The 27,438-nt window shown below is 35.2% G+C and overlaps 3 protein-coding genes and 6 non-coding genes across 10 annotated transcripts; 8 read left to right on the top strand and 1 right to left on the bottom strand.

The window, feature by feature from the left end:
• Nucleotides 1-419: 419 nt before the first annotated feature.
• LOC128236412 (60S ribosomal protein L13a-like) lies at nucleotides 420-5,554 on the top strand. The gene is made up of 7 exons (XM_052951261.1): nucleotides 420-500; nucleotides 1,133-1,205; nucleotides 1,631-1,696; nucleotides 2,293-2,394; nucleotides 2,611-2,756; nucleotides 3,093-3,215; nucleotides 5,435-5,554. The coding sequence occupies exons 1-7, from the start codon at nucleotides 483-485 to the stop codon at nucleotides 5,516-5,518; spliced, it is 612 nt and encodes a 203-aa protein (XP_052807221.1). The 5' UTR covers nucleotides 420-482; the 3' UTR covers nucleotides 5,519-5,554.
• On the top strand, nucleotides 3,527-3,604 carry LOC128239498 (small nucleolar RNA Z195/SNORD33/SNORD32 family). The gene has a single exon (XR_008261905.1). It is a non-coding gene; the product is annotated as a small nucleolar RNA Z195/SNORD33/SNORD32 family (small nucleolar RNA).
• On the top strand, nucleotides 3,690-3,767 carry LOC128239497 (small nucleolar RNA Z195/SNORD33/SNORD32 family). Its single transcript, XR_008261904.1, has one exon. It is a non-coding gene; the product is annotated as a small nucleolar RNA Z195/SNORD33/SNORD32 family (small nucleolar RNA).
• On the top strand, nucleotides 4,011-4,087 carry LOC128239490 (small nucleolar RNA Z195/SNORD33/SNORD32 family). The gene has a single exon (XR_008261897.1). It is a non-coding gene; the product is annotated as a small nucleolar RNA Z195/SNORD33/SNORD32 family (small nucleolar RNA).
• On the top strand, nucleotides 4,320-4,396 carry LOC128239491 (small nucleolar RNA Z195/SNORD33/SNORD32 family). Its single transcript, XR_008261898.1, has one exon. It is a non-coding gene; the product is annotated as a small nucleolar RNA Z195/SNORD33/SNORD32 family (small nucleolar RNA).
• On the top strand, nucleotides 4,480-4,556 carry LOC128239489 (small nucleolar RNA Z195/SNORD33/SNORD32 family). Its single transcript, XR_008261896.1, has one exon. It is a non-coding gene; the product is annotated as a small nucleolar RNA Z195/SNORD33/SNORD32 family (small nucleolar RNA).
• Nucleotides 4,640-4,716, top strand: LOC128239488 (small nucleolar RNA Z195/SNORD33/SNORD32 family). Its single transcript, XR_008261895.1, has one exon. It is a non-coding gene; the product is annotated as a small nucleolar RNA Z195/SNORD33/SNORD32 family (small nucleolar RNA).
• Nucleotides 5,555-9,761: 4,207 nt separating the features above from the next.
• Nucleotides 9,762-17,536, bottom strand: LOC128238999 (integumentary mucin C.1-like). 2 transcript variants are annotated; one of them, XM_052955397.1, is made up of 3 exons: nucleotides 17,329-17,536; nucleotides 11,744-11,830; nucleotides 9,762-10,388 (listed from the first exon to the last, which is right to left on the bottom strand). In XM_052955397.1, the coding sequence occupies exons 1-3, from the start codon at nucleotides 17,387-17,389 to the stop codon at nucleotides 9,979-9,981; spliced, it is 558 nt and encodes a 185-aa protein (XP_052811357.1). In that variant the 5' UTR covers nucleotides 17,390-17,536; the 3' UTR covers nucleotides 9,762-9,978. The 2 variants fall into 2 exon arrangements, with proteins under 2 accessions (XP_052811357.1, XP_052811358.1); XM_052955398.1 differs by lacking the exons at nucleotides 9,762-10,388; nucleotides 11,744-11,830 and adding an exon at nucleotides 15,057-15,943.
• A 3,596-nt stretch (nucleotides 17,537-21,132) lies between these two features.
• LOC128238546 (alpha-ketoglutarate-dependent dioxygenase alkB homolog 3-like) lies at nucleotides 21,133-27,375 on the top strand. The gene is made up of 7 exons (XM_052954579.1): nucleotides 21,133-21,524; nucleotides 22,848-22,882; nucleotides 23,277-23,324; nucleotides 24,310-24,505; nucleotides 25,294-25,503; nucleotides 26,292-26,390; nucleotides 26,858-27,375. Exons 1-7 carry the CDS (start codon nucleotides 21,354-21,356, stop codon nucleotides 26,930-26,932), a joined length of 834 nt encoding a protein of 277 aa, XP_052810539.1. The 5' UTR covers nucleotides 21,133-21,353; the 3' UTR covers nucleotides 26,933-27,375.
• The last annotated feature ends 63 nt before the right edge of the window (nucleotides 27,376-27,438 follow it).

The following is a 27,438-nucleotide window of genomic DNA, read 5'->3' as shown; positions in this document are numbered from 1 at the left end:
GGGGCATTTGGTTCGCTGAACAAAATAATGTTAGTAGATTTGGAAACCATCATATAACATTAATTTTCGGAACTATTCAAATATTTAAACGGATACTCTGAAAAATATTTTATAACTTCATTTTAATAAAACGTAAGAATCACTACAGTCAAAATAACTAAAATGTTGCTCCAATTCGTATTTAAATAGTATATACAGTAATTTTTAGCCAAAGAAAACAAATGTATTTTTACACTTTCAGCTAAGTCTGTATGTTACTAACAGTAAAAGCTGTTCAAAATAAAATTCCAGACATTTTATTAGACATCTTAACAAATCAAGAAAGCATCTTGTAAAAAAAAACTCGACTAGTGACCGCGATTGAAAAGGGGAAATAGTCGCTGCTTGGTACTTGTTAGGGTGACGTTTTAAATGTAACAAGTTCTACCAAAAGCCCTGCACCAACACGTGTAAACCCCGCTTAACTTCCTCTTTTTACCAACATGGGTTTTTCGGTGAAGGTACTAAACGAGCTTGCTCGATATTTATCATTTATTGACACACCTTTAATTATTAGCTTTCTTTTATTCATTTGTCTTTTTCATTGCTATGATAGCGTCATGATGTATATATGAAATAAGCGAAGATTTAGAGGAAAACTTAATTACGGCATCGTTTTTATACGCCAGGTTATAGTGCTTAATTTTGTTTCTCCATAACCTGGTTTGAAATAAATGGCAAGAAAATAAAGAATATGTATTTCGTTAAAAGTTATGTTAATATCAATTTTATTCCTACTTATTTTCATACAGTTTGATGGATGTCTAAATTAACTGGAAACAAATCTCGCCAATGGTCATTTCAACTGTCTGAAAATGGCTTACATGATTTATCTAATTATCAAAATTTTAAACAAAATGAACATAATTTAAAGTGGTATAGGATTATTTAGTAATAGGGTACCTCTCCCAATCTAAAAGGAGAACAGGTTATAAAATGCTTATGATCTTCCCTTTCTGTAATTGATCCAAGCACATAAATTTTGACAATTATTTTGAATGTCCTATTAGGGAATGGGGCCAAAGGATTGTCATTTCTGAATATGATACTACTTGAAAGCTGTAGTATTTAGATTTGCTTGTTTTAATTTCAGCCCATAGTGATCGATGCCCGTGGGCATTTGATGGGAAGATTGGCAGCTATAGTTGCTAAAACTATCCTCCAAGGTGACAAAATTTAATACCACAATGTCCTTCCTTATAACAACTTATAATTGCATGTAATATTGTTCATGCCTGTTTACCACAAAGTACACCCATTTTGTTATATTAAATAAAGTTATTAATTAAAATAAAGCAACATGATACTTGCAGTGTACATGCTAATGTTCATATATATCAGGGGTTCTAAAGTTCTGGTTCAAAGATGTAAAAGACTTTGAAAACAATTTAAAAATAGTATGCACCCCCTTAACCTGCTTTCGGCATGGATAGTCGACCATTTCAGGATCAACAATTGTCAGAACCCCTGAACTACCTGGAAGTGGTATATATTGGCAAAACAAATGAAGCTGCTAATCTAAAATAAGAATGGTATTCAAAATTTAAGTGAAAGGTAATAATTTATATAATAGTGATGTGTGATGTTACAGGTCAGCGTGTGGTGATTGTCAGATGCGAAGGAATCAACATTTCCGGCAACTTTTACAGAAATAAGTGTAGGTTTAACCCATTTAAGATCATTATTCCATCAATATCTTTTTGATGCTGAAAAAATGTGTTGGTAAAGAAACTGAAAAAGTAAGACTGATAAGGTTTCAAAGGCAAACATCTTGTTATTTTTTTGTCATATGGAATTAGGGCGATATTCAGCACCTACAAAACATTTTTCCATATATTGATACATTAAAATATGTTACTTAAGATGATCGTTGTAGAACGAAATGTGTTTTACTTTAATAATTTTTCTTTAGAATTGATTAAAGAAAGAACCTCACTTTAATCAAAGATTATTATCTTTTCGAGTTATACATTTTAATATCTTATCGTCCATTGTCCACATTGTAGCTATTGTTTCTGGTCCTACTTATATCATTAAATGTCATAAAACTGGTGGATATAAAATTATGTCAAAAGCTTATCATAGGCAGCTTGACAGTATTGCACTTACAATAATGTCAATGAACAGTTTTTCAATTAAACCATTACTGCTTTTTTTTTTTCAACCAAACTACAGATGGAATTTCAGGAGAAACACTCTTCCATCTAGAATATATATGTAAATATATATATATTGCTTTTGTTTGAATTTAAGTGAAGTACCTGAAGTACCTTAAATACCGTTGCAATGTGCAGCCATCGAGGGGACCCTTCCATTTCCGGGCACCCAGCAGGATCTTCTTCAAGGCAATCAGAGGTTTGTATACATTTGTAGCTCCTTTTCATAACAAAATATCATGATGTTGATATATTTTGCTTTTTTTTTGCCTTTAATCAGTTGAATGTCAATTTTGTTCTGGTAGCGTAGATTGAGAATTGTTGACAGGTAGCTTCAAACTATAAATGATCATAAGTAAGTTTATAAACAATGATGAATTTGTTATTATTGAAGGCTGTGTAAATGTATTTTCAGGTATGATCCCCCACACCACTACTCGTGGTAAGGAAGCTTTGGGTCGTCTGAAGTTGTTTGAGGGAGTCCCCCCACCGTACGACAAACAGAAGAGAAAGGTCGTTCCTGCTGCCCTGAAAGTCCTCCGGCTGAAGCAAAACAGGAGGGTATGATGAGCACTCTCTGTATTATTGATCGGTCAAATGTAACCTAATTAAATAGTGATTGTATGACTGGAGAATTTGACATTAACAAAAATTGAAAAATGCGTAGCCATGGCATGAATAACATGAACATGAACTTTGAAAAACGTAGATGGTGTCCAATGTCCTTCCAAGATTTTTGAAGTTCAGAATCAGATTCTAAAAGAAAACATCTCCTGTACATGGCTGATTTTAATAATTGTATAATGTATTTAACTGTGTTTTGGTAGAGTTTGTGCTACCTGTACATGAGGTTCGCTTGTGCGAGTATTAGTAAGAAAGTCATGGTTTACTTTGCAGTTCTGTGACCTGAACAGACTTGCCCATGAAGTTGGCTGGAAGTACCAGGGTGTTATTGGCACTCTGGAGGCGAAAAGGAAGGTCAAGTCCAAGAAATTCTACGAACAGAAAAAAGTCACAGAGGTATAGAACACAGGATTAAAGTTTATGAATTTCGAGTGAATTGATCGCTGATAATAATTTGGCTTTCATCTTTAATTTGCAAATCCATGTATTCAAGAATAAATCTTGAAACTGTCCAGAGCATTTGAAGATTGTTGACAAGTATGTCAATTTTCTGATTATTTCGATGTGTGGTTAATATAAAAGAATGTTATTCTCAGGACATTTTTTTTTAATTAATGAAATACTTTAAATATTTTTCATTTGATGATCAATTGTGGTTGGGCATTTCAATTTGATTATATATAATAAATTGTGTTCGATTATCCAAACTGTCAATGATGATTTTTCCACCATGTTTGAGATGTTAATGAAACAATTTCGAAACATGCACTACCATCTGATGACAGTAGAAATTTAGGTCAATATTTCAGCTCCTAGAAATCAATATTTTCACTATATTTTTATAACATTTAGTGTCTAATGATGCAAATTCTGTCAATGATGATTTTTCCACCATGTTTGAGATGTTAATGAAACTATTTCGAAACATGCACTACCATCTGATGACAGAAGGAATTCAAGTCAATATTTCAGCTCCTAAATTCTATTTTCGCAATATTTTTTTTAACAATAAGTATATAATCATGCAAATTCTGTGAATGATGATTTTTCCACCATGTTTGAGATGTTAATGAAACCATTAGAAACATGCACTACCATCTGATGACAGAAGGAATTAAGGTCAATATTTCAGCTTACAAGAATTTATATTTTTGGCTTTATCTTAGCTTTATAACATTTAGCAAGTCAGATTTGTCAATGATGATTTTTCCACCATGTTTGAGAGAATAATGAAACTATTCGAAACATGCACTACCATCTGATGACAGTAGAAATTCATGTCAATATTTCAGCTCTTACGGATTCATATTTTTGGCTATATCTTGGCTTTATAACATTTAGCAAGTCAGTTTTGTCAATGATGATTTTTCCACCGTGTTTGAGAGAATAATGAAACTATTCGAAACATGCACTACCATCTGATGACTGTAAAAATTCATGTCGGTATTTCGGCTCTTGCGAATTCATATTTTTGGCTATATAACATTTAGCAAGTCAGGTTTGTCAATGATGATTTTTCCACCGTGTTTGAGAGAATAATGAAACTATTCGAAACATGCACTACCATCTGATGACAGTAGAAATTCATGTCGGTATTTCAGCTCTTACAGATTCATATTTTTGGCTATATCTTGGCTTTATAACATTTAGCAAGTCAGGTTTGTCAATGATGATTTTTCCACCATGTTTGAGAGAATAATGAAACTATTCGAAACATGCACTACCATCTGATGACAGTAGAAATTCATGTCAATATTTCAGCTCTTACGGATTCATATTTTTGGCTATATCTTGGCTTTATAACATTTAGCAAGTCAGGTTTGTCAATGATGATTTTTCCACCATGTTTGAGAGAATAATGAAACTATTCGAAACATGCACTACCATCTGATGACAGTAGAAATTCATGTCAATATTTCAGCTCTTGCGAATTCATAATTTTGGCTATATCTTGGCTTTAAAACATTTAGCAAGTCAGGTTTGTCAATGATGATTTTTCCACCATGTTTGAGAGAATAATGAAACTATTCGAAACATGCACTACCATCTGATGACGGTAGAAATGTAGAAATTCATGTCAGTATTTCAGTTCTTACGAATTCATATTTTTGGCTATATAACATTTAGCAAGTCAGGTTTGTCAATGATGATTTTTCCACCGTGTTCGAGATGTTAATGAAACCATTAGAAACATGCACTACCATCATTCTGATGACAAAAGTAATGTTAATTTAATTTGACTTCACAGTGAATGATTTAGATTTCAATCTTACAGTAATTGTCACATTCTTGATGTCAGTGATGATGAACACACCATGTAATTGAAGTTTGAAGCTTAACTGAGCATGAGGAATAACGTTTTAGGGATGAATGCCAAATGGCTCATAGGGAAATGGGATGAAAAGGGCAATAGAATCTTTATGGTTCACCACTGGAGATGAACCCTCGCATACAATTTAATTTTAAGAACTTTTATTGTTGAAGTTTTAAAACTTTTTTTTGAAATTGGTTACCAACCACTTTCGTAAGACCTAGACCGACTGCATACAAAACCAAGGTTTTGGAGCCATTTTGTAATTAGCCATGTTACTTATGACATATGTATATATTTTCAGAATCTGCGTGTGAAGGCTCGAGTAAATGTTGCTCCCAAAATCGCCAAGTACCAGAAAATCATCGAGAGCTACGGTTACAGATAAATTATTGACTTGTACAAAATAAAGCTGACCACAGTGTGTTATTGTTATTTTCTTATTAGGGTTTTGGCCAAGTTTCAGAAAGGGCAGGTTACTGCAAAAAAGGATGGTGCTGATAAAAAAGAACAATACGTCAGGCAGTTAAGAATTTGAAGTGTCAGGATTGTGCTTTATTGATTAATATAAGCCTATTATGTTTCAACTGCCAAATACGGCAAATTGGTATGATAATGTTTAAATCAAAACAAAACTATTATCTTGAGCAATTATATGAAGGCGGGAGGGTGCATATGCTGGTCACAGGAGGGCAGAAAAGGTGCTACCAAAAAAGACGCATTCCATAACAGATTATGGGCCTTGGCAGTATAATAAAATGCTTTTGTGTAAACAATTGCTTGTTAACACGATACAGTGTTCAGTTTTGATTGTATCTCGATGGAACTTGTACAGTATTTGGAATTCCATTAGAGCTCGGTTCCTTTCGAAAACCAGCTAGATCTGCCCATGCATGCCTAGATTATTGGCCTTGGTATAAAAAAAAATGCTATTGTGTAAAAAATGCTTGCGAATATGATAGTCTTCAGTTTTGATTGTATCTCGATGAAACTTGTACAATATTCAGATATCCACAAGAGCTTGGTTCTTTTCGAAAACCGTGATGTTGATCACACAAAGCCAGCCAGTAGAGCCCTTTTAGGCCTCTTGTTTTTCCTCATGTTATCAACTTAATTATTTTGCATTTTTAAATAATGTTAAGCTATTCCGAAGCTCTAGTAAGCACTTCAGACTTGGTGGCTATTGTTACTAAAAATTGTTCCACAGACTAGCACAAGCGACCATTTTGACATTTTGCATACATTTTTGTAACAATGGTGCAATTAAAACCAGTGCTGAGTTGGCAAGATCTCGCACACACAAACCTCGTATAATACAGCTGTTATGAAAATCGGGTGGAATAATTGTTTTTAGGATCCTTCGTGCTCCTAGGGAATGTTGCGGTAGACAATTACACCAATTGGCTTGTAGACACTTGACGTTTACAAATATTGGACAATATTCATGAAACCTTGTCACAATGTGTCAAAACCGTGTCCAGTCTGGATTATTTGCACTGCTTGAAAAGCTTTGGTCATATGTTTAGTGGTCACAAATTTTTCCTTTTAATCATAACCGGTGAAATCTAGGTTGTTGGATCAATAGCTTAAGTTAAATATTCATTAACTATTGATCAAGTTATAGAAGCTAGCTTGTCGTCACATTTAAGTATGTTTGAAATGTAGCCAAAGTTAAATTATGGGTCCTGTATGTATCAACATAATACTTCATGATAAGGATGGAACTTGGTCAGAAAATGAGAACAAATTCTTGGAAGTTAAATTGTACATGACCAAACAACAGATTGCTACAGTTTGTAGAAAATAATAAGAGAAATATTCTCTACTAGGGATGCAAACGAATGGCAAAATTGATATTCGAATATTCGGTAATTCTTTCGAACGAATATTCGAATATTCGATTACCAAAAATACATCTTTTAAAAGTTGTAGTAAACTTTTATAATATTCTCTAAAGTAATAGCCGGGGCATTTTAGCTTTTCTTTGTCGTAATAACTACGCGTGGCGGCCCTGAATAACACCAAATGAGCCTCTGAAATTCTTCATTTCAGAAAGACAAAAAGTCATACTTTATCAATAGAGAAAAATTAACAAAAACTTTTTATTAATATTCCTCTGCCTTCATATTTGTAAACAACGTGAACCTAGATGGATTTTTGGTCAAATGGCGTTATGTGCCAATGGAGAGTCTACGTAGGACGAGCAGCCTCGTTCTGGGATTGACCTATAATATATAAACTACGGAAAAACTAAACCAACTTGGGAACTAGTCTATTTTAGATTTTCTTAATTGGTAGAAGCAATTTACCTAAAATAATTGGATTTTTTTTCTGTCACTTGTCGTTTTCTGTCACTCCCCGTGTTTTTACATTAAGCTAGTTATTGTAAAAACACGGGGACTATTTATAGTACCCGACGATATGTCCCTAAATGATACATGCCGCGTGTTTGGTGTATTGTCATCACGTTCACACCTCTGGCATTATGGGCCAATCGTTGTTTAAACAAGACAAACGAATCTTAAATACAACAACATAGTTGTAGGCAAAATATTTATTATTATTATTATTCAACAAAAAATACATCGAATATTCGAATACCGATTTTGACATTCGAATACCAAACGTTTGATCGAATATTCGAATATTCGTTTGCATCCCTATTTTCTACCTAATGATAATGAAGCTTGCTCAGAATGCCTATTAATAATATCTTCGTTTATTTCGATTGTGGTACACGACCATACAACAGATTGCTATAGTGTGTAGAAAATAATATATTTTCTACCTAATGATGATGAAGCTTGCTCAGAATGCTTATCAATAATATCTTCGTCTATTTCGAATGTGGTCACTTCACTTGATAAAACTGTATGAAGTTAAGGTCTAGATCGATTATTTGACTTGTCTGGTGAAATAGTAGGTCACGAGGTAGAATATTAGACATACTATTTCTTAATAGCTAGTCGGTCTCGATCAGATCTGCAAGAATGGTAGCCTACACGAAGGCCGGAGTCGAACTTGACCTCTTACAAAAACTGATCCGAGATTGCGTGAAGACAATTCAAGTAATGCGGCCTCCAGTATGAATATTTGATTTAGTGGGTACCAGTAACCTTCGTCCTCATCCTATGTGACCGATAAACAAACTTGTCGAACTTGGTGGTTTGTATATCAATTGGACACTATTCAGGTATTCGTAACGATATTCATACAATTGTTTAAATGTGGTACGTGTGTATATTGAGTGTTAACGATAACAAAGCATGCTAGACAAAATGCCACGAGTACGATGCCCAGAGTCGTGCGCGCGTCATACGTCCAATTACGCTACCTATAATTCAACAATTACTCCCCCCCCCCCCCCCCAACAATATTTCAGCTTGTACGAGCCAACAACCAACAGCCGTATAGGATAATGTTTCGTCTGAACTCGATCAACAGCCAGTTCGCAGTATTAACTGCGGATTGAATGGTCTTGCTTTGTCAAACTCACTAGCAATTTTACGTTGATCGCTCACTTACTTTTAAAAGCATTATTTTGTTAACGTGAAATGTTTAAGACTATTTGACATCGAACTTGAACCAAATTTCAGACGGTCCATGAAATTTGGGCAGAATATGTGACTTGTAAAGTTTGACAAATTGGTCTGCATTTTCATCCTGCATGAGCCATCACAATATATAAGCGACTTAACTATAGTTTATATTCAGGTGTATAGATAAAGTTTAATTGCAAGATAAAATAAGGTTATTAGAATGTTGCCAGGCGGATAGACAAGAGCCACCGAATGTCGACGGCGGACGAAGAAATCTACCTACCACAATATATTAAGGTCAATACCTTCTTAGTTAAATTTATATATGATAAATAATTTCAATACAAATCATAATTAGATAACCAGTTACTGATAGAAGCCAAAAATGCATTTAGTAGCGCGAATCTTATCTAATTAACCAGTTATTTTGTTACTTATTTAATATAAATTGGAATTCGCAAACTATAACAAGTTAACCTGTAAGTGTTCTTTTGCATAAAAAAGGTAACAGCAGGTGGCAGTCTTGGACACTTTCAATCCTGTTTTTAGTCTTATATATGCACATGCATACATACATGTCACCCGCCAGCTCCAGACCAAACTAAGCTCAAAAGAGTACCAAACTTATCTTATGTTAATCATTACCCAACTTGGGTAAATTTTTATGAACCAATTAAGCTTTTATGAAGTTATACCAAGAGTCTGTTGTTGGACTGGTGGAGTAGAATGACTGTTTTACCGCAATAGAAATATAATATAGTTTCCAAAGAATAACTTGACATAGGAATGATGTGTAACTAACTATGCACCGTGGGATTACAATGGATACTACATTATTCTCAATAAACTCTTAAAATTTAACGAGTTTAACTTTGTTTGTATAAACAGCGCATTAACCATCAGTTATTATTTTTAATTTTGAGTTTAAGAACTTGTCTTTCGTGAGAAACCAAAAATGAATTATAAATACGCTCGGACTTACCCAGACATTGATCAGTGTGCCCAATTGTTCGAATTACACTATATATACATGCAATTGTAAACCAGGTCTTGTCACTTTTTGCTGCTTGTCCAGTTAAAATAAAGGCTAACTTACAATCATACTTTATTCAATGCCTCTTAAAGGGGTCACATAATAAGTATATGGGAATTTATGGTAAAACAAGAAAGGCGAACATGTACATAAATGTATCAATGCTAAAAGTGGTTATAGAGAACAAGACGAAGCTGTTTCAGCTATACCGTCGAATTAACATTTGACGTGTTGTACTACATGATGTACTTATTTATCTTCATTTCGTATATTTAATCACTGTGCTCTGCTATAGCCTCTGGTTGTCCTCGACACATAGCACTTGTATGCCATGAGACTGAGTCCCGCCAGAACTAGGCCCAACGCGATTCCTCCCGCAAATGCGCCACCATCAAACTTCCTCTTAGGTTTGGTGGTGGTGGTGGGCATGTTGATGGTGGTGGTGGCAGCGTGCGTGGTTGGCGCAGACGTGCTGCTCACGTTTGTGGTTGTGCCGGAGCTGCTTGGAGGCGTAGGTCCGGTACTCTTACTTCCGGTGGTCATAGTTCCGGTTGTCTTTGGCATCATTGATGAACTACTTGTGGCTGATGGCGTGCTTAAGGTAATGTTAGTTGAGGTTTTGCTTGGAGATGTACGGGGTGTCGTTTTCGAGGTTGTTGGAGTTGTTGTATTTGTAACGACTGTGCCTGGAAAATAAAACGTTACTATTTATTAACTCTTTCAATCTGTAAATACAGTGAAATGTCTTATACAATTCTAGGTACTCATTCATTTTCTATTATTTGTAAGCGTTCATATATTACCTGGGTTTTGACAACCGCCATACCTGAATGAAAATTTGCTAAGTTTTCATTAAGACTGATATTGAATTTCTTTCATGAAATAAACATGCCTCCAGTTATTTCATGAAACATGCCTCCAGTAAGACTATATACCAAGTTTGTCTTATGTTAAAGTGACACTGGTATTCAAAATCAAGATCAACTTACTAAATTATACATTTATAGAACATAATAACCATATTTTTACTAGCTTAAAACGTATAAATATTAATTGATTGGTGATTGCTAAAAGATTAAGTTCGATCTACTATCGCCCCATAAGATAGAAATACCGTGTCTCTATCTGTACCTTTCTTTCAAATTACTCAGTATCCTTTCAAATTATTCGGTATCCTTAATAGGAACCATTGTTCTATATCCTTTTTTGTATATTAAAACAAATGTATTAATTGTGGTAAATCATATTTGGGAGAGAGTGTATCTAATTAAAGCGTTACCCATCATATCCCTAAAATACATGTTAACATTTAACATACGCTCAGTTTTAAAACAAAACACATCTATTTCTTTATTAAAGATATCACTGGTCATGGCAATACATTGGTCATGCATTGTGTTGCGTTCAAGATCCATACCTGTAGGTCAAAGGTCAAGGCCACACTTAATGGATTATTGGCAAATATAATGTATTTTGGCTGTGCATTTGGTGATTTTAAAGTATTTTGGCACAACTTAAAAAATATAAAAAGGGCATGCCAAAACTCAATTACGTGTATCAAAGGTTAAGGCTACACTCACTGTCATTGGTCAAAAGCCTTGTATTTGGGCTTGCAAGACTCATTTATGTAGCTCAAAGGTCAAGGTCAAACTCCAGAGTTATTGTTTAAAAATCCAGGTATTTGGGTTCGTTACTTGGCAATGTATTGTGCGATTTTAAAATGATTTGGCACAAATACTAAACATGAGAAGCGGCCATGTCAAAAGACAAGACCCGCATGGGCGGGTCAGGTATCAAGTTCACACTCACATGTTTGCATGTTTGACATCACAGTCATGCATAACCACCAACAATTACAAACGAGGTCAAATAACAACGTTTCTCAAGACTGGTTCATATCTTTGACAGTGGTCGACAACCTTTGTGTGTTTGTTTTTGTCCCAAAGATCGAAAATGAATGATCTATCGACCAGATGACGTAGTAAACATGTCACAGTGTTAAATCAAAGAGGGTGCATGTATAAGTAAATTGTATGCTTACTTTGTGTTGTCTCTACCTTTTGCGTTGATGTCGTTGGTGTTGCTGTTGATGTCGTTGGTGTTGATGTCGCTGGTAATGCTGTCATAGCTGAAAAAGACACACGCAGAAATGGTTAATTTATAATCATATAATCACACCGAAGTACTAATATAATTATATGCCCAGCTCAATACACGTTTTTTAAGGAATAATACAGAATTAATGAACTCAATTCTGCAGTTTTATCGTAGAGTTTGGATGCATAAACCCTTCGCGAAAAAAAGTGCTGAAAATTTTATAACGTTTTGTTTTTTAAATCCACATTGTTATTCCATTTAGCGGTTTATGTTTAACAGGTCGCTCACGAACTCTGCTGTACAAAAATGTATTATATGTATCTTAAAACACACAAATAGTCATGACGGCAGATACTGAAATTTATACCAAAATATGGCCCGTATTATAATAATTTGAACCCATATCTATAATCCAATTTTAAGTATTAGTATAACCATGTTCCCTTTGAAGTGTCTTATAAGTCCATCTGATTACTTTCTGAAGTATTAACCGTATAAAAAAGGCATATCCATATTATCCATTAATTTATTTTTTAATTATTTTTTTTTAAAGATAATTTTATGGTATTGAATAATAACATCACCAGGAACATATTGTACCATAATTGTGTTGGATCAAATGGTGTTTTTCGAGTTATTTTCACTATGTACCTAATTCCAAACTGGATAACTTTAAATACTTCTCGTTAACAATAGAGGATAATTAATAAATGAGATAAAGGTAAAAACCAGAAAAATAAGCAAAAATAAAATAAAATGTTTTCGGGATAAACAAATAAGAAACAATAATACCATACAAATTGAAGGTATAATTCGTTCGGGTCGGTGTAAAGACGTAATTTGACCCCCTAGAATCATGAACCTGGTCAATATTCTTGAGAAAAGGTGAACTAAAGTCCAATTTTTACTTGCTGGAGTCAAAACATTTCGCTATGCTTAAGTGTGAATGCACGTATAAAATAAATGAATCGAGAAATTCTACGGTTATCATATACTAGTAGCTTCAAAAGTAGTAGTGGTAGTGGTAGTAGTAGTAGTAATAGTAGTGGTAGTGGTAGTGGTAGTAGTAGTAGTAGTAGTAGTAGTAGTAGTAGTAGTAGTAGTAGTAGTGGTAGTAGTAGTAGTAGTAGAAGTGGTAGTGGTAGTAGTAGTAGTGGTAGTAGTAGTAGTGGTAGTGGTTGTGGTAGTAGTAGTAGTAGTAGTAGTGGTAGTGGTAGTGGTAGTAGTAGTAGTAGTAGTAGTAGTAGTAGTGGTAGTGGTAGTGGTAGTAGTAGTAGTAGTAGTAGTAGTGGTAGTGGTAGTGGTAGTAGTGGTAGTGGTAGTGGTAGTGGTAGTGGTAGTAGTAGTAGTAGTAGTAGTGGTAGTAATAGTAGAAGTGGTAGTGGTAGTAGTAGTAGTGGTAGCGGTAGTAGTAGTAGTAGTAGTAGTAGTAGTAGTAGTAGTAGTAGTAGTAGTAGTGGTAGTGGTAGTGGTAGTGGTAGTGGTAGTAGTAGTAGTAGTAGTAGTAGCAGTGGAGGTGGTGGTGGTGGTAGTGGTAGTGGTAGTGGTAGTGGTAGTAGTGGTAGTAGTGGTAGTGGTAGTAGTGGCAGTAGTGGCAGTAGTGGCAGTAGTGGCAGTAGCGGTAGTGGTAGTAGTGGTAGTAGTGGTAGAAGTGGTAGTAGTGGTAGTGGTAGTGGTAGTGGTAGTGGTAGTAGTAGTAGTAGTAGTAGTAGTAGTAGAAGTGGTAGTGGTAGTAGTAGTAGTAGTAGCAGTAGTAGTAGAAGTGGTAGTGGTAGTAGTAGTAGTAGTAGTAGTAGTGGCAGCTGCAGCAGCGGCAGCGGTGGTAGAGGCGGTAGTGGTTGCGGTTGCGGTAGCGGTAGCAGCGGCAATAGTGGCAGTGGTTGTAGTGGTTGCGGTAGTGGTAGTGGTTGAAGTAGTAGTAGTAGAAGTATGTTGAAGGCAAGGATATTTTCTGATATAAATTATTCTCATTAGATGAACTACTTCTGTAAAATGTAGGGATTAACTATTAATTTGAAGAACCTTATTTTAGTCTTAAAAACGTTATTTGTCACGGAAATTGCAGATGTTCGTCAATTAGTTTTGTGTTAATTCTTGAAAAGTATAATCTTTTGGAGATCTTCTTATTATGTAAACAATTATATAAAACTAAACATGAATCATGTACATACTCGTTAATTTGATGACATATTTTTTCAGGTTAAGGAGAATTAGTACATGTATGCTAATTACATGTTGATCATGTTGAGAAGATATTTAGGTATAAGACCCACAAAAGGGTAATACATTATGCCTGCTGACTATATCATTTGTGCAGAAAAATAGTTTATACCTACAATATTACAACAAACATTTTTTGTGACCTTGAAAAAGTCCGATATGGTCATTAAACGTCCGATTGAAATAGATTCCAATGTTATATGGATTCGTCAGGCATAACACTTTAATAATCACGGTTACTGTTCAATTATCAGAGAACTAGCTTATGTGTGGGACAGATTCCTTAATGTTTCACCTGAAGAAGTCTTAAACTAGGCCTTTAAATGTCCTATTAATTCAGCAAAATCACTTACTTAAACTTGAATTTACAAAACAAAACAAAAAAAGTTTATCGAGAGTTTATTAAAGATTCTTTCCCTGAACTCATCAAACTGAGAATATTACAAACATTTTGACCCACACGAAGATTGTGTGCTGAGCCTCACCCTGTTATATGGGACGATTGTTAGAGTCATATACCTCAAACAACGTAACACTACATGATCATGCTATATATTAAGAAAAAATCCAAACCAACTTAAACACAAAATATGTTATTTCATATTCATTTTCGGTATACTTACAGAAATATGAAAAAACTTCGAAAGGCCATAACCGTCTGTAAAACATTGGTGGATTTTAAAAGTATATGCATATTTTAGATTGTAATGATAAAACCTTCAAAATGATGCCACTTTACTATACCACATTAATTCATTGTTACGCTGTTATTGCTAGTACATGTCCGTAGGGCTCGTGTTTTAACAGCTCTGACTGACCTTTGTTACACTACATGTCCGTTAGGGCTCGTGTTTTAACAGCTCTGACTGACCTTTGTTACACTACATGTCCGTTAGGGCTCGTGTTTTAACAGCTCTGACTGACCTTTGTTACACTACATGTCCGTTAGGGCTCGTGTTTTAACAGCTCTGACTGACCTTTGTTACACTCATCAAAACAAAAAAAAAATATTTGTTCAAATAATAATAATAATAATCTCGTCTTCCACATTTAATGGTACTAAATTTAACAATAAATAAAACATATTTATCACATCGACATAACATAATTTAATATGTTGCACTTAACTCAATCATTCATAACTGTGAAACAATAATTCAGTTATAAAAGTTTATTGGACTGAAATATCGTAGAAGATCTCTTAAATTGTTGTTCCATGTCCGTAAAGGGATGGAGATTCCCAAATCTAATTCGTTGATGAGCATCTCGGCTTTTCGAAATTAGTGTTTTCATTGGCGGTCATAATATTGACTTGTTTCATTAGTGTTCCCACATATTCAACACAATAAGCAAACTTGCAAACTTTTCCAACGTAGAATATCGTCGGTACACTTAGGGCCAATTCTAAGTGTAGTTAACAAATCTTGATATATCATCATACAATCATTCGTACATAAAATACCAGTCGGAAAAAAATATCACAGCTATATAATAAAACATAAAATTGAACATTGTAACAATCACATGGTGTTATATCCAGAAGATCGTTTCCTAGAATAGCATATAAAACCAACAAGCATGATTATGCAGACACCAACGCCAAGGGCGAACCCTCCGCCAAAAGATGCCCCGTCAAAACCGTGGCTAGGCGCGGGGGAAGGATACGGGTTAACCGTCGGCATAGATGTTGAAAACGTTTGAACGCTCGGGAGGGTAGTTGAGAAGGTCTGTACCGTCGGGAGTGTACTGGTGATGGGGACTACAGTGATCGGGGTGTTCGTGGTGCTGATGATCGGGATGACAGTGACCGGTGTTTTCGAGGTGTTGGTGATCGGGACTACAGTAAGCGCGGAACTTGAGGTGTTGGTGATCGGGACTACAGTTATCACGGTACTTGAGCTTGCTTCGTCCTTTATCGGTGATCCTGAAAATATACGTAGATCTATATGTGCCTGGATTTGATTATTCAGTAGTTGGCACCGTGTTTAAAAGGTTTGAAACTTTTTTTTTCAGGATCACCGGTAAAAGGATTATCTTGGTCATCAAAACATAATTTTTTATTAAGTTATTTTAAGTACACATGTACCTATTCAAATATTTCCATAGAAAGGCATTATGCCGAGCATTTATTCTTTGAATGTGGTTAGTATAACCGTTGATAACGTTTATTCTGGAAGTTGTGCATTCGGCGCACGCATACCATTTAAAGTAGCATTGCTGTCGTTTTATTTGCACCGAGCATATTCTCATTATGTAATTATACAATAAAAATTGTTATTTTGTTCAGGGGAGAAGCAAAATGTTGCGTTTCGCTATTGCACGTGTATCGTACATTGAAGGATAAAATAATTTTAATCAAGGTATAAAAGGCGCACACTATAGGTTGGTGCATTAGTGTTTTTAAATACATTAACGTATTTAACTCATTTGAGTATAATGATTAAAACAATTTAGGTACAGGTAAAACAATGGAGAATTTGTAGCAACGTTACTTTTAAAAACGTTATATTTTTATCTGAGCCTAAACCATATTGTTCTGTGTGAACTTTAAGGACATTTATGTAGTTTTACTTAGTAATCAGTGAAAATATCACTATTATTATCTGTTTTTATCATGTTGATATTTCTTTATCTCCATCATGAGTTATACCGGCATGTGATAACCATGCTCTGATTCTTATTAATTTTACTACATATACACGACGCAATTACTTGTTAGATATTGACACTATTAAAATTGTTTTAATTTTGAAATTTAACAAAGACCTCACAGTACGTGATAGCGCCTCGTGAAATCCGAATCTGAAATATCCACTCGAGTCGAATACACCCTCCCGGATCAAAACGCACTACTAATGACCTATCATATCATTATTGCAGAACACAAGTATAATATGGTCAAATTTTAACCTGTTCAAATTTGTAGGATATTACGAAATATAATCCACATTACGGCTAAACAAGTGAAGGGTCGGACGGGGGGGGGGGGGGGGGGGGGGTCGCTCTTTTAGGATGAAACAATGTTTGATCGCCGGTGAACGAACGAAAGTTTATTCAATAAAAGGCCTCCAGTCTATAATACATGCTACAATGCAAATCAAATATAACAAAAAAAAACATATATATGTAACTAAATAAGAGTTATGTCTCTTGGTTTACAAAGTTAAGTGTTATCTATAGCTAACATGAGTTTATGAACGTATCGGGCTAGTGGAAACAAACAGTTTTAAGCCTTATCCAATTCTGGGTACAATATGTCCATATGTATATTAGGACAACCGTAAAGATACTAATGACACAGTGACATACCATAGGTTCCAGTGATTGTTGCCACAAGGAAGAAGCACAAAACCGTCTTTGCTGTATACATCTTCGGATATAAACTTCGTATTCAGACAATCAATGAGACCTTGGTGACTTTTCCCGCACAAAATCCTTTATTAGAATTCTGTTAAATACGATTTAATTTTTCGAAAGTGTTTGTATGTTTCCACTCTGTTCACCCTCCTGATGGCCGTGGCTGACTGATTATATCATACCCGACCAGGGATGGGCGGTCGAAGTTCGACAGGACCATATCAGTTGTTATCACGTTCGGTGAACGAACGGACATGTGAACAGGGTTTAAAGCTGCACTCTCACAGATTGAACGTTTTGACAACTTTTTTTTATTGTGTCCTGGAACGAGCCATTTTTTTTGCAAAAATCCATTGAACAAGTTATACAAGAATGCTGACAAAAATTAGAGCGCACATTTTTATATTTAAGTTCAAAAAATGATGTTTTATGCATTTTTCTTTAACCGTTAGTAACCATAAGTCATTATCGAACGGAAATATGAAAATCTACGATCTGATATTTTTGTCAGCAATCTTATATCATTGGTTTGCAGATATATATGTAAAATATTGCTCTTTCCAATACATAAAATAAAAACAGTTGTAAAAATGGTAAATTTGTGAGAGTGCAGCTTTAAGTTGAGGAACAAATAAAGGTGTGAAGCATAAACATTATTTATACTACACAAGGTCAACAAATACACACCTCTATATAAAAGTTGAAACACTCCAGTAGGTTGTTGCACAAACAACGATGCTTGAATGGAACAGGGCCGGTAATCACAATTAAAACATCTTAAATGATTTCCTAACTTTAGTCATTTCCCTAATTTTAGTATCTCACTGGTCAAATGACAGAATTACTTGGTAATTTCTGAAATTCTTTATTTTTATTGACATGATTAAAATGTATACTTTTATGCTATTGTTATACTTTTCTTTTAATTTGACTAATTTCAGGAAATCGAGTTCAGTAATGAAATGACTTAAAGATGTTTTATGAATACAGACCAAGAATTCAAGGGAAGTGCAGACAGATGTCATGTTTGCAATTTGTTTTTCAAAATCGATTAGTTTTGTTAAATTGATAAAACGCCACGTTAAGGCGCTAATGATTCAGGGCTATTGTCGCTTGCGTACGGATCCAACACGTTTAGGCGTTTTCGATTCAGGGCTATTGTCACTTAAATGCGTACGGATCCCACACGTTTAGGCGTTTTCGATTCAGGGCTATTGTCACTTGCGTACGGAGCCCACACGTTAAGGCGCTAATGATTCAGGGCTATTGCCACTTGCGTACGGATCCCACACGTTTAGGCGTTTTCGATTCAGGGCTATTGTCACTTGCATACGGATCCAAAACATTTTAGGCGATATTGATTCAGGGCTATTGTCACTTGCGTACGGATCCAACACTTAAAGGCGATATTAATTCAAGGTTATTGTCACTTGCGTACTGATCCAACACATTTTAGGCGATATTGATTCAAGGCTATTGTCACTTGCGTACGGATCCAACACATTTTAGGCGATATCGATTCAGGGCTATTGTCACTTGCGTACGGATCCAACACGTTTAGGCGATATTGATTCAGGGCTATTTACACTTGCGTACGGATCCCACACTTAAAGGCGATATTTATTCAGGACTTTTGACTTGCGTATGGATCCAACACTTCGAGGCGGTCTCAATTCGAGGTTATTGCCACTTGCGTACGGATCAAACACTTTTAGGCGCCGTTTCGATTCGAGGCTATTAATTGTTACTTGCGTACGGATCCAACACTTTAAGGCGATATTGATTCAAGGTTATTGTTACTTGCGTACGGATCCAACACGTTTTATGCGATATTGATTCAAGGCTATTGTCACTTGCGTACGGATCCAACACGTTTTATGCGATATTGATTCAAGGCTATTGTTACTTGCGTACGGATCCAACACGTTTAGGCGATATTGATTCAAGGTTATTGTTACTTGCGTACGGATCCAACACGTTTTATGCGATATTGATTCAAGGCTATTGTTTCTTGCGTACGGATCCAACACATTTTAGGCGATATTGATTCAAGGCTATTGTTACTTGCGTACGGATCCAGCACATTTTAGGCGATATTGATTCAAGGCTATTAATTGTTACTTGCGTACGGATCCAACACTTTTAGGCGATATTGATTCAAGGCTCATTGATTGTTACATACTGGCGTACCGGGATCCAACACGTTTTATGCCATATTGATTAAAAGGCTATTGTTACTTGCGTGCGGGTCCGACTCCTTTGAGCGATAATGAATCAGGGCTATTGTCACTTGCGTACGGATCCAATACATTTTAGGCGATATTGATTCAAGGCTATTGTCACTTGCGTACGGATCCAGCACATTTTAGGCGATATTGATTCAAGGCTATTAATTGTTACTTGCGTACGGATCCAACACTTTTAGGCGATATTGATTCAAGGCTCATTGATTGTTACATACTGGCGTACCGGGATCCAACACGTTTTATGCCATATTGATTAAAAGGCTATTGTTACTTGCGTGCGGGTCCGACTCCTTTGAGCGATAATGAATCAGGGCTATTGTCACTTGCGTACGGATCCAATACATTTTAGGCGATATTGATTCAAGGCTATTGTCACTTGCGTACGGATCCAACACTTTAAGGCGATATTGATTCAGGGCTATTGTCACTTTAAATTGCGTACGGATCCAACACTTTTAGGCGATATTGATTCAAGGCTCATTGATTGTTACATACTGGCGTACCGGGATCCAACACGTTTTATGCCATATTGATTAAAAGGCTATTGTTACTTGCGTGCGGGTCCGACTCCTTTGATCGATAATGAATCAGGGCTATTGTCACTTGCGTCCGGATCCAATACATTTTAGGCGATATTGATACAAGGCTATTGTCACTTGCGTACGGATCCAACACTTTAAGGCGATATTGATTCAGGGCTATTGTCACTTTAAATTGCGTACGGATCCAACACTTTTATGCGATGATTCATTATGTAGGATGCAGACACGAGAGAGGTTGCGAAACATTACCTGGACGAGAACGTGTATATATAATGTTGAATACTTACTGTGCACTACGGCATCCATGTATGTGTATGAGTGTACAAGTTGATATGACGTGGAAAGCGATTAATGCGGTAACAGCGAATGTACGAATTTAAACAGAAATTTCGGAAAATACTTTTAAACTCAAGTGCAACGTTTAGCCCAATGGGAAGCTACACGTCAGGAAGTTCACGTATCCTCTGTGCTGAGAACAATTAAGCAAGTTAGAATGTGTCTTCCTTTCTGTTTTAAATGGCTGCTTAAGCTGTTGATGGTTCGATTCACTTAAAGTGCTGCTCCCTGGTTCCCACGTCATGTTGCCTTCTGTCGTGCCCTTTTTGTATACCATAGGCACTCAATAACCTCAGAGGTGTTGTTTATCTCATTATATGTACCCAAAATGATTTTAATCAATATTTTAGTGATAAACAATGGTTCAGTGGCCTGTGTCCGGCCCAGGCACTGTACCGTGAGTACATGCAGGCCTACTGTACGTTTCGCCTACCAGTGATGTTTTGACGACTTTAATAATTGTCAACATACAATACAACTATTCTGTACAAAGTGTGACTAGCACGAACCTACTGATTGTTTTATATCATTAGAGTTTAAATGCCACTTATTTGGCTCAATGCAAATTCATTTTTATCTTTGAAACAATGGTAACATTTTCTTGCCGTGAATTTTTCTTTCGTCCCATTAATTTCAACATGGCAGCGCCCCTGCTGAACTGTCAAATACTGTTTCAGTGTTTGTTTAGGATATAATATACTTTATTTAAAGCATTTTAGTCATGTTTCTTTAAAATAACTATTATTTAACATACCACCAATCATTTGGTAATCAACATAATTTAGAAACAAATGATTGACAAAATCGACTAATTCTGTACTTTCTCAAAAAAATTATATTGCATAATCAGATAATGAATGCAAAACAAAGAAAGTCTCGTGTTCAAGGTGGCTGGTCTGTACCAAACAAAGTAAGATCAGATAAGGATAAAATTAAACCACCGGCTGTGCCATGTTGGGTTGGTAAAAACATTGACCAGCATAAAGTAGAGGAGAAAAAGTTTATTTATGAAGAGGTTTCTGAGGTGAGGTTCGTTTGATCATTTGCAGCTGATTTTGTTTCTTTGAGTGTCTCAAATAAAGGCCAGACTGCTGGACCTGTGAGACGCTTTGATGAACATTTTTAACTCTGGAATGAATTCCTATCATATATGCCAGGCAAATGGTTCGTTTGATCATTTGCAGCTGATTTTGTTTCTTTGAGTGTCTCAAATAAAGGCCAGACTGCTGGACCTGTGAGACGCTTTGATGAACATTTTTAACTCTGGAATGAATTCCTATCATATATGCCAGGCACTCGGCCAAACACCTGGCCAAGCACCCAGCAGGAAGGCAATTGATATCCATTCAGTTAAGTAGCTGCTGGCTCAGTAGCCAGCCATTTCAAAGCACACATACCCACCTCCCCCTCTGGAGGAAGAAACTCTAAATTTTAGGCCATGTGCATGCCATAGTCTAAAATAATACGTGTAACTGTTAAACAGGATGCTTCCAATCCCGAATGACTAAACAGGTTTGTGAAAAAAACGGGTTTGTGAAAAATATTGAAATTGTATTTAGAGAAGTATTTTATATTTAAAATAGAATATAAAGGTTTATATTCATATTATACCATGTAAGTGCAAAAATATTTTGCACAAAACCGGCAATGAATGCTTTAAAACAAAGGATTTGCCATATCAAAAATCGTAAAAAAATCCTTCAACTGACAATAATTTGGACTAATGTATGACGATGCTATTAGGCAGAAAGATTAGATATGCTGGAAGAATTTCTGTTGAAGATAATAACTTGTGTGCCTGTGATTTCGTGTAAATTGCTTTTAAAATAACCTTAAAGCTGCACTCTCACAGATATACCATTTTTACAACTTTTTATTTTTTTGTCTTGGAAAGAGCAAATTTTTGCATAAATATATGGAAACGAATGATATAAGATTGCTGACAAAAAATCAGATTGTATTTTTTCATATTTCCATTCAAAAATTAATGTTTTATGGCTTAAACCATTACTAATGATTTAGGAAAAATGCATAAAACATTAATTTTTTAACTTGAATATAAAAATCTGCGATCTAATGTTTAGTCATAGTTGTCAAAACCTTCAATCTGTGAGAGTGCAGTTTTATAAAATGCTTACCATAATGATAAATATATTTAGTTATTTAAACAAAATTTACTTTCAAGTTTAATCCATCTTTAAATGATATTTATGTCAGAGGAACCTACAGACAAGCAGGCAGTTAGCAATCAAACATTATTTTACCCTGTTGCCTTTCAGATTAATTTTATTTTGTGATGATACAGTGTTGACATGATTATTGATTTAAAAATATTTTTCTTTTTTAGGGCTTTCATCAAAAACCAGCAGTCAAAGTAATTTCGTAAGTTGATTTTCTTCTTCTTTCTTCTTCCAAATAAACTTCATGCCTCAAATGGAGTAGTCTCGAAGTTGGTGAACTATACATGAGTGGTTGAGGACAAGCTTGTGCAAGTAAACCTTTAAATTTACAGTTAAATATGTATGCATTTGAAGTTAATATTGTTTTTAATTTGAAGAATATCGTTCAACTGCCGCAGGAAATTATCGATGGATAAAATTATAGAAATACTTCAGATTTCAAATAATTTCCATTATTTGATAATTGTAGCCAACTAACCATACCAGTATAAATGAGTATACATGTATTAAAACGGTAGCTGTCTTACTGTGATACATTTGTTGGCGATACATGTACGCTTTTAAGTCATTGAACTTATTAGCTTTTGTTATTTCAGGAAACCAGGTGTATATGATATAAGTACTGAACCTGGTGGAAATTCAAGGTATTTTTTTTAAATCGAGAACATTACAATCTTCTCTTAAAAATGATTTAATATGTAAGCATTTGAAGTTATACGGTTCAACACTGATTTTGCACTAAATACAGTGGTTATGCAATACTTCACCAGGTTTTCACATAATGAAACCTGGTACTGGTAATTAGAATGACGTACTTCATTGTACACCTATGAAACTGTATAACTTTAGTTAGGGTTGGCATAGCTTGGCCAAACTTTCCTGGGATTGTGTTTGGGGCCAGTTGTGTCAAGTGACTAAACTTGGTTTTGAGGAAGAGTTTATGGATACCTTTCATGGGATTGCATTTGGCCCCCCTTAGATCAAAGTCAAGGTCACTGTTGCTAGAAATAGAAAAAAATTGTTGAAACTGAATAACTTTAGTTAGGAATGATCCTAAAGCAACTCCCTGTTTGGAAGAAAGAACAATGGACCAGGTTGAATTACCCCTCTTGGAAGCCTCTCATTCCCGTCTACATGATAGTTAAAATTGTCAACAAAAAATGATCGCTTTGTTTAAGTGGGTGTTGATTTCAACCAAAACATTTAAATGTTGATAGTTTTTATTTCAATGTTGATAAATTCTCCCTATTAGAGTATCAGTCTACCATTGTGTAATGTATATGTATACACATGATATGTGTCAAAAACAATTGTTTAAATAATATTAGAACATCAGGTTAGGGGCTAAAAAATAATTTTGTCCTTAATATATATGCATGAAATGATGGACTGTTTTCACATTATGATAGTTTTAATAATATTTAAAAAGCAACAACACATCTATAAAATGTCCGTATTTTAATAATAGATATGTTTTTTTTCATGTGCTGATTATTTCATTATTGTAAAATGGCAATATTTTGAACCTTTGAAAACTGTGTTATTGCAATTGCTGTCAGATAAACAATGAACTCAATCATGACATATTACATTATTCTAGATGTTCCAGTACTCTTCATACCTTTTCAGATTAAGGTTGTTCCCATTATTTATTGAGCCCAAAGTTGCAGACGAGATCTATGAGACATTGTTCCATGAGTTACCATGGCGACAGCAGAGTGATATACGTCGCGATGGAGAGAAGTACTTGCAGCCTCGTCTTACCACATGGTACGGGGACCAGCCATACAGCTACTCTGGAGTCACACATCCAGCTAGAACTGATGTATGTCACACACTAAACCTTTTCAAATTAATTGTTGATCATCAGATTGATCTAATATTATCAGTACCGGTAATTTCCCCAAGATCTTAAGGGTGTTGATACGGACATGCAATCACAAGCAGAGCTGAATTCCCAACATACCTTAATTGGTCTGACGCATGTTGGGTATGGTTCAAAAAAGTAAGACCAAAGTGTAAACAATTAAGAATTGGAACTTAAGCATTACTAATTAACATACTGCCTCTCAATGCAATGCAAACTATTATCGTTCAATACCCGTATTTATAACGTTTCATAGCCTGTATATATTGCCAATATTGCCAATATAACTTGTAACATTAACATTTTATTAGAAAAAAATCAATTCCAAACTTTATATAAATGATATATTTCGGTACTATTATAATTTTATGAACATTGAATAAGCAATGTTAACACATGATAAACAAAAATACATTTTAACTGTCTCACATCGAGTATCATTTTTTTAATTAAATAAAAATGATATAAGGAAAAAAAAGTAGTCAAACTTCAGTCACAAATTATTTTCAGATCGAATAATGGAGCAAAATAGTTATGAAAGAACTTCATTACCTAAAGTCTAAATGACAAACTTCGTTTCAAATGCCTTACCCGAAGTGTCATTACTTTGCGAATGGATTACTCCTACCTTGAGATCATGCCACGGGAGGGGCAATTAAACCTGTATCGTGTAGTAGACATGCATGTGGTGTCTTTATCTGATAATTAAAGAGCAAGTATTAAATTTTAATGTTCATAAATTACAGTGGCATCCAACATTACTGCGCATCAAAGAATTGATAGCAGACTGCACCGGACTCAGCTTCAACTCCATGTTGGCAAACCTATATCGTGATGGACACGACAGCCTTGCCTGGCACTCTGATGATGAGAAGAGTCTTGGCCCCCAACCAACAATTGCTTCCGTCTCATTTGGTGATACCCGCACCTTCCAGCTAAGAAAGAAACCTCCTCCGGTTAGTTGTACATCATAACATGTACCTAAAGTACTAATAATTACACAAAATTTGCAGTTTTTGCATTACATTTGCCTAGTTCAGTGCATAAGAAAATGAAGAACTTAAAGGTTTTAGAATTATTGTAACATTCTGAAACTTAGTGTAAAAATGTTTTTAGTTATCATGCAGTTATTGATGTCTGGTAAGCTGTTCAAGTTCAGGATTACATTTAATTTCAGTTTGAATGTTGTTAAAGAAGTATCAAAGAAGTCTGATCTAATACTTTTAATAGATTGAGAAATGAACATTTATACAGCGCCTGTTGTGTGCCTCTGCAATTCATGTGTCTGTGATTTCTGGAGAAGGCGGGAGCGTATGAATAACATGCAGCATGTGAATGAACCACTGACCCACGGTTTCCTGCTTGTGATAAGGAAGCGGCACACAAGATGACTAGCTTGAACCCAGCCAATAAATGTACTTCATATGATATTTGTACATGATTTCAGAAGGCGCAGGATTACAATTATATTAAGCATGTGCTTATTCCCCTGACCCACGGTTCCCTGCCTGTGATGAAGAGGGGGCACACAAGATGACTAGCCAGTACCCAGCCAATACATGTACTTATATGATATTTGTACATGATTTCAGAAGGCGGGAGACTACAAATACCGGTATATGAAGCACGTGCACATTCCCCTGACCCACGGTTCCCTGCTTGTGATGAAGAAGGGGCACACAAAATGACTAGCCAGTACCCAGCATATGTGAGCTCTCAATATGTCATTTGTACATGATTTCAGGAGAAGGCAGGAGACTACGAACTCATGCAGCATGTGGACGTTCCCCTGACCCACGGTTCCCTGCTTGTGATGGAGGGGGCCACTCAGGATGACTGGCAGGTACATTCTGTTCACGTGTACTTCATTATATTATAATTTTATGTAAAAACAAATCTTAAGAATAGCTCACATTCCTGCAATTCTTTTTTTACTGTACTTCTAACAAAAGGTACATTAAAGCAACACGATTCCATAATCCTTCAAATTAACCTGCAGAGACGCTTTTCATGCCTATCATATCCATCGGCAGAATATTATGCCCAGCTTGTAAGTGTCTGAATTTAATTTCATAAAAAGAACATACCGGTATGCGAACATCTTCATTGACCACATTACATAACTGGGCAGTTAATGGAAATTGTTCATTGATTAGAAAAAGAATCTAAAGTGATTTTAGAAAAGTGTTTCACCACACTCAATCTTACCCATATCTTAAAGTTTCATCGAGAAGGATTTAGTTGTGTTTTCATGTGTTGATTCCACCAGAATAAAAAGTATGATAAAAATAAGCATTTTTCTACTTTCAGCACCGTATACCTCGGGAATACCATGACAGATCTGGACGCATAAATCTCACATTTAGAGTTATTTTTCCTGAATAGTTTACCGTATTGTTATTTCCGGAGTGGTCCTTGGACAGTTGGATGGATTTCTGCAATCTGTGATAGTATTTCTTGTAAATATGTGTACATAAACAATGAGGTGGATATAGGATTTGATATTAAAACACATTCACTGTATTTCTGTGTATTTTCTTTGAATTTATTTTAAAGCAACACTGTTCAATCACAAGTTGAAGAAAAGTGGATCAAGATGCCTTTTCATGGTCCAACACCCTACATATTTTTCTGAAACTTCAAATCAGTGGTTTTGAATATTTTTGCTATGAATAAGTATATTGCATCAATCATTAAAATGCATTTATTGCAAAGAGTTGCACAGCTTAAATAATAATAAAGCCAAATTTACTGATTACTTTGTCAACATTCATACATTAGAACCGGAATCAATGATATTTATGATGCCGAAATAAATGTGTGAAAAGGTAGAACAATTGTTATTTTTAACCAAAAAATCAAAAAGTATGAACAACTAAATCATTATTCTA

The sequence above is a fragment of the Mya arenaria genome, chromosome 6 (assembly GCF_026914265.1).
Source record: "Mya arenaria isolate MELC-2E11 chromosome 6, ASM2691426v1".
Taxonomy (NCBI): domain Eukaryota; kingdom Metazoa; phylum Mollusca; class Bivalvia; order Myida; family Myidae; genus Mya; species Mya arenaria.
The sequence above is the reverse complement of the archived record's forward strand: the minus strand, read 5'-3'. Positions and strand labels throughout refer to the sequence as shown.

What these genes read in the sequence shown, in the direction of transcription:
- LOC128236412 (XM_052951261.1), top strand. An exon ending in CAACTTTTACAGAAATAAGT is followed by an intron (nt 1,697 to 2,292) that starts GTAGGTTTAACC and finishes TTTGAATTTAAG; the next exon opens with TGAAGTACCTGAAGTACCTT. An exon ending in AACAGAAAAAAGTCACAGAG is followed by an intron (nt 3,216 to 5,434) that starts GTATAGAACACA and finishes ATATATTTTCAG; the next exon opens with AATCTGCGTGTGAAGGCTCG.
- LOC128238999 (XM_052955397.1), bottom strand. Translation starts at nt 17,389, where the DNA reads ATGTATACAGCAAAGACGGTTTTGTGCTTCTTCCTTGTGGCAACAATC. An exon ending in AACAATCACTGGAACCTATG is followed by an intron (nt 11,831 to 17,328) that starts GTATGTCACTGT and finishes TGTCTTTTTCAG; the next exon opens with CTATGACAGCATTACCAGCG. An exon ending in AAAGGTAGAGACAACACAAA is followed by an intron (nt 10,389 to 11,743) that starts GTAAGCATACAA and finishes TTTATTTTCCAG; the next exon opens with GCACAGTCGTTACAAATACA.
- LOC128238546 (XM_052954579.1), top strand. Translation starts at nt 21,354, where the DNA reads ATGAATGCAAAACAAAGAAAGTCTCGTGTTCAAGGTGGCTGGTCTGTA. An exon ending in GAACCTGGTGGAAATTCAAG is followed by an intron (nt 23,325 to 24,309) that starts GTATTTTTTTTA and finishes ATACCTTTTCAG; the next exon opens with ATTAAGGTTGTTCCCATTAT. An exon ending in CCACTCAGGATGACTGGCAG is followed by an intron (nt 26,391 to 26,857) that starts GTACATTCTGTT and finishes TTCTACTTTCAG; the next exon opens with CACCGTATACCTCGGGAATA.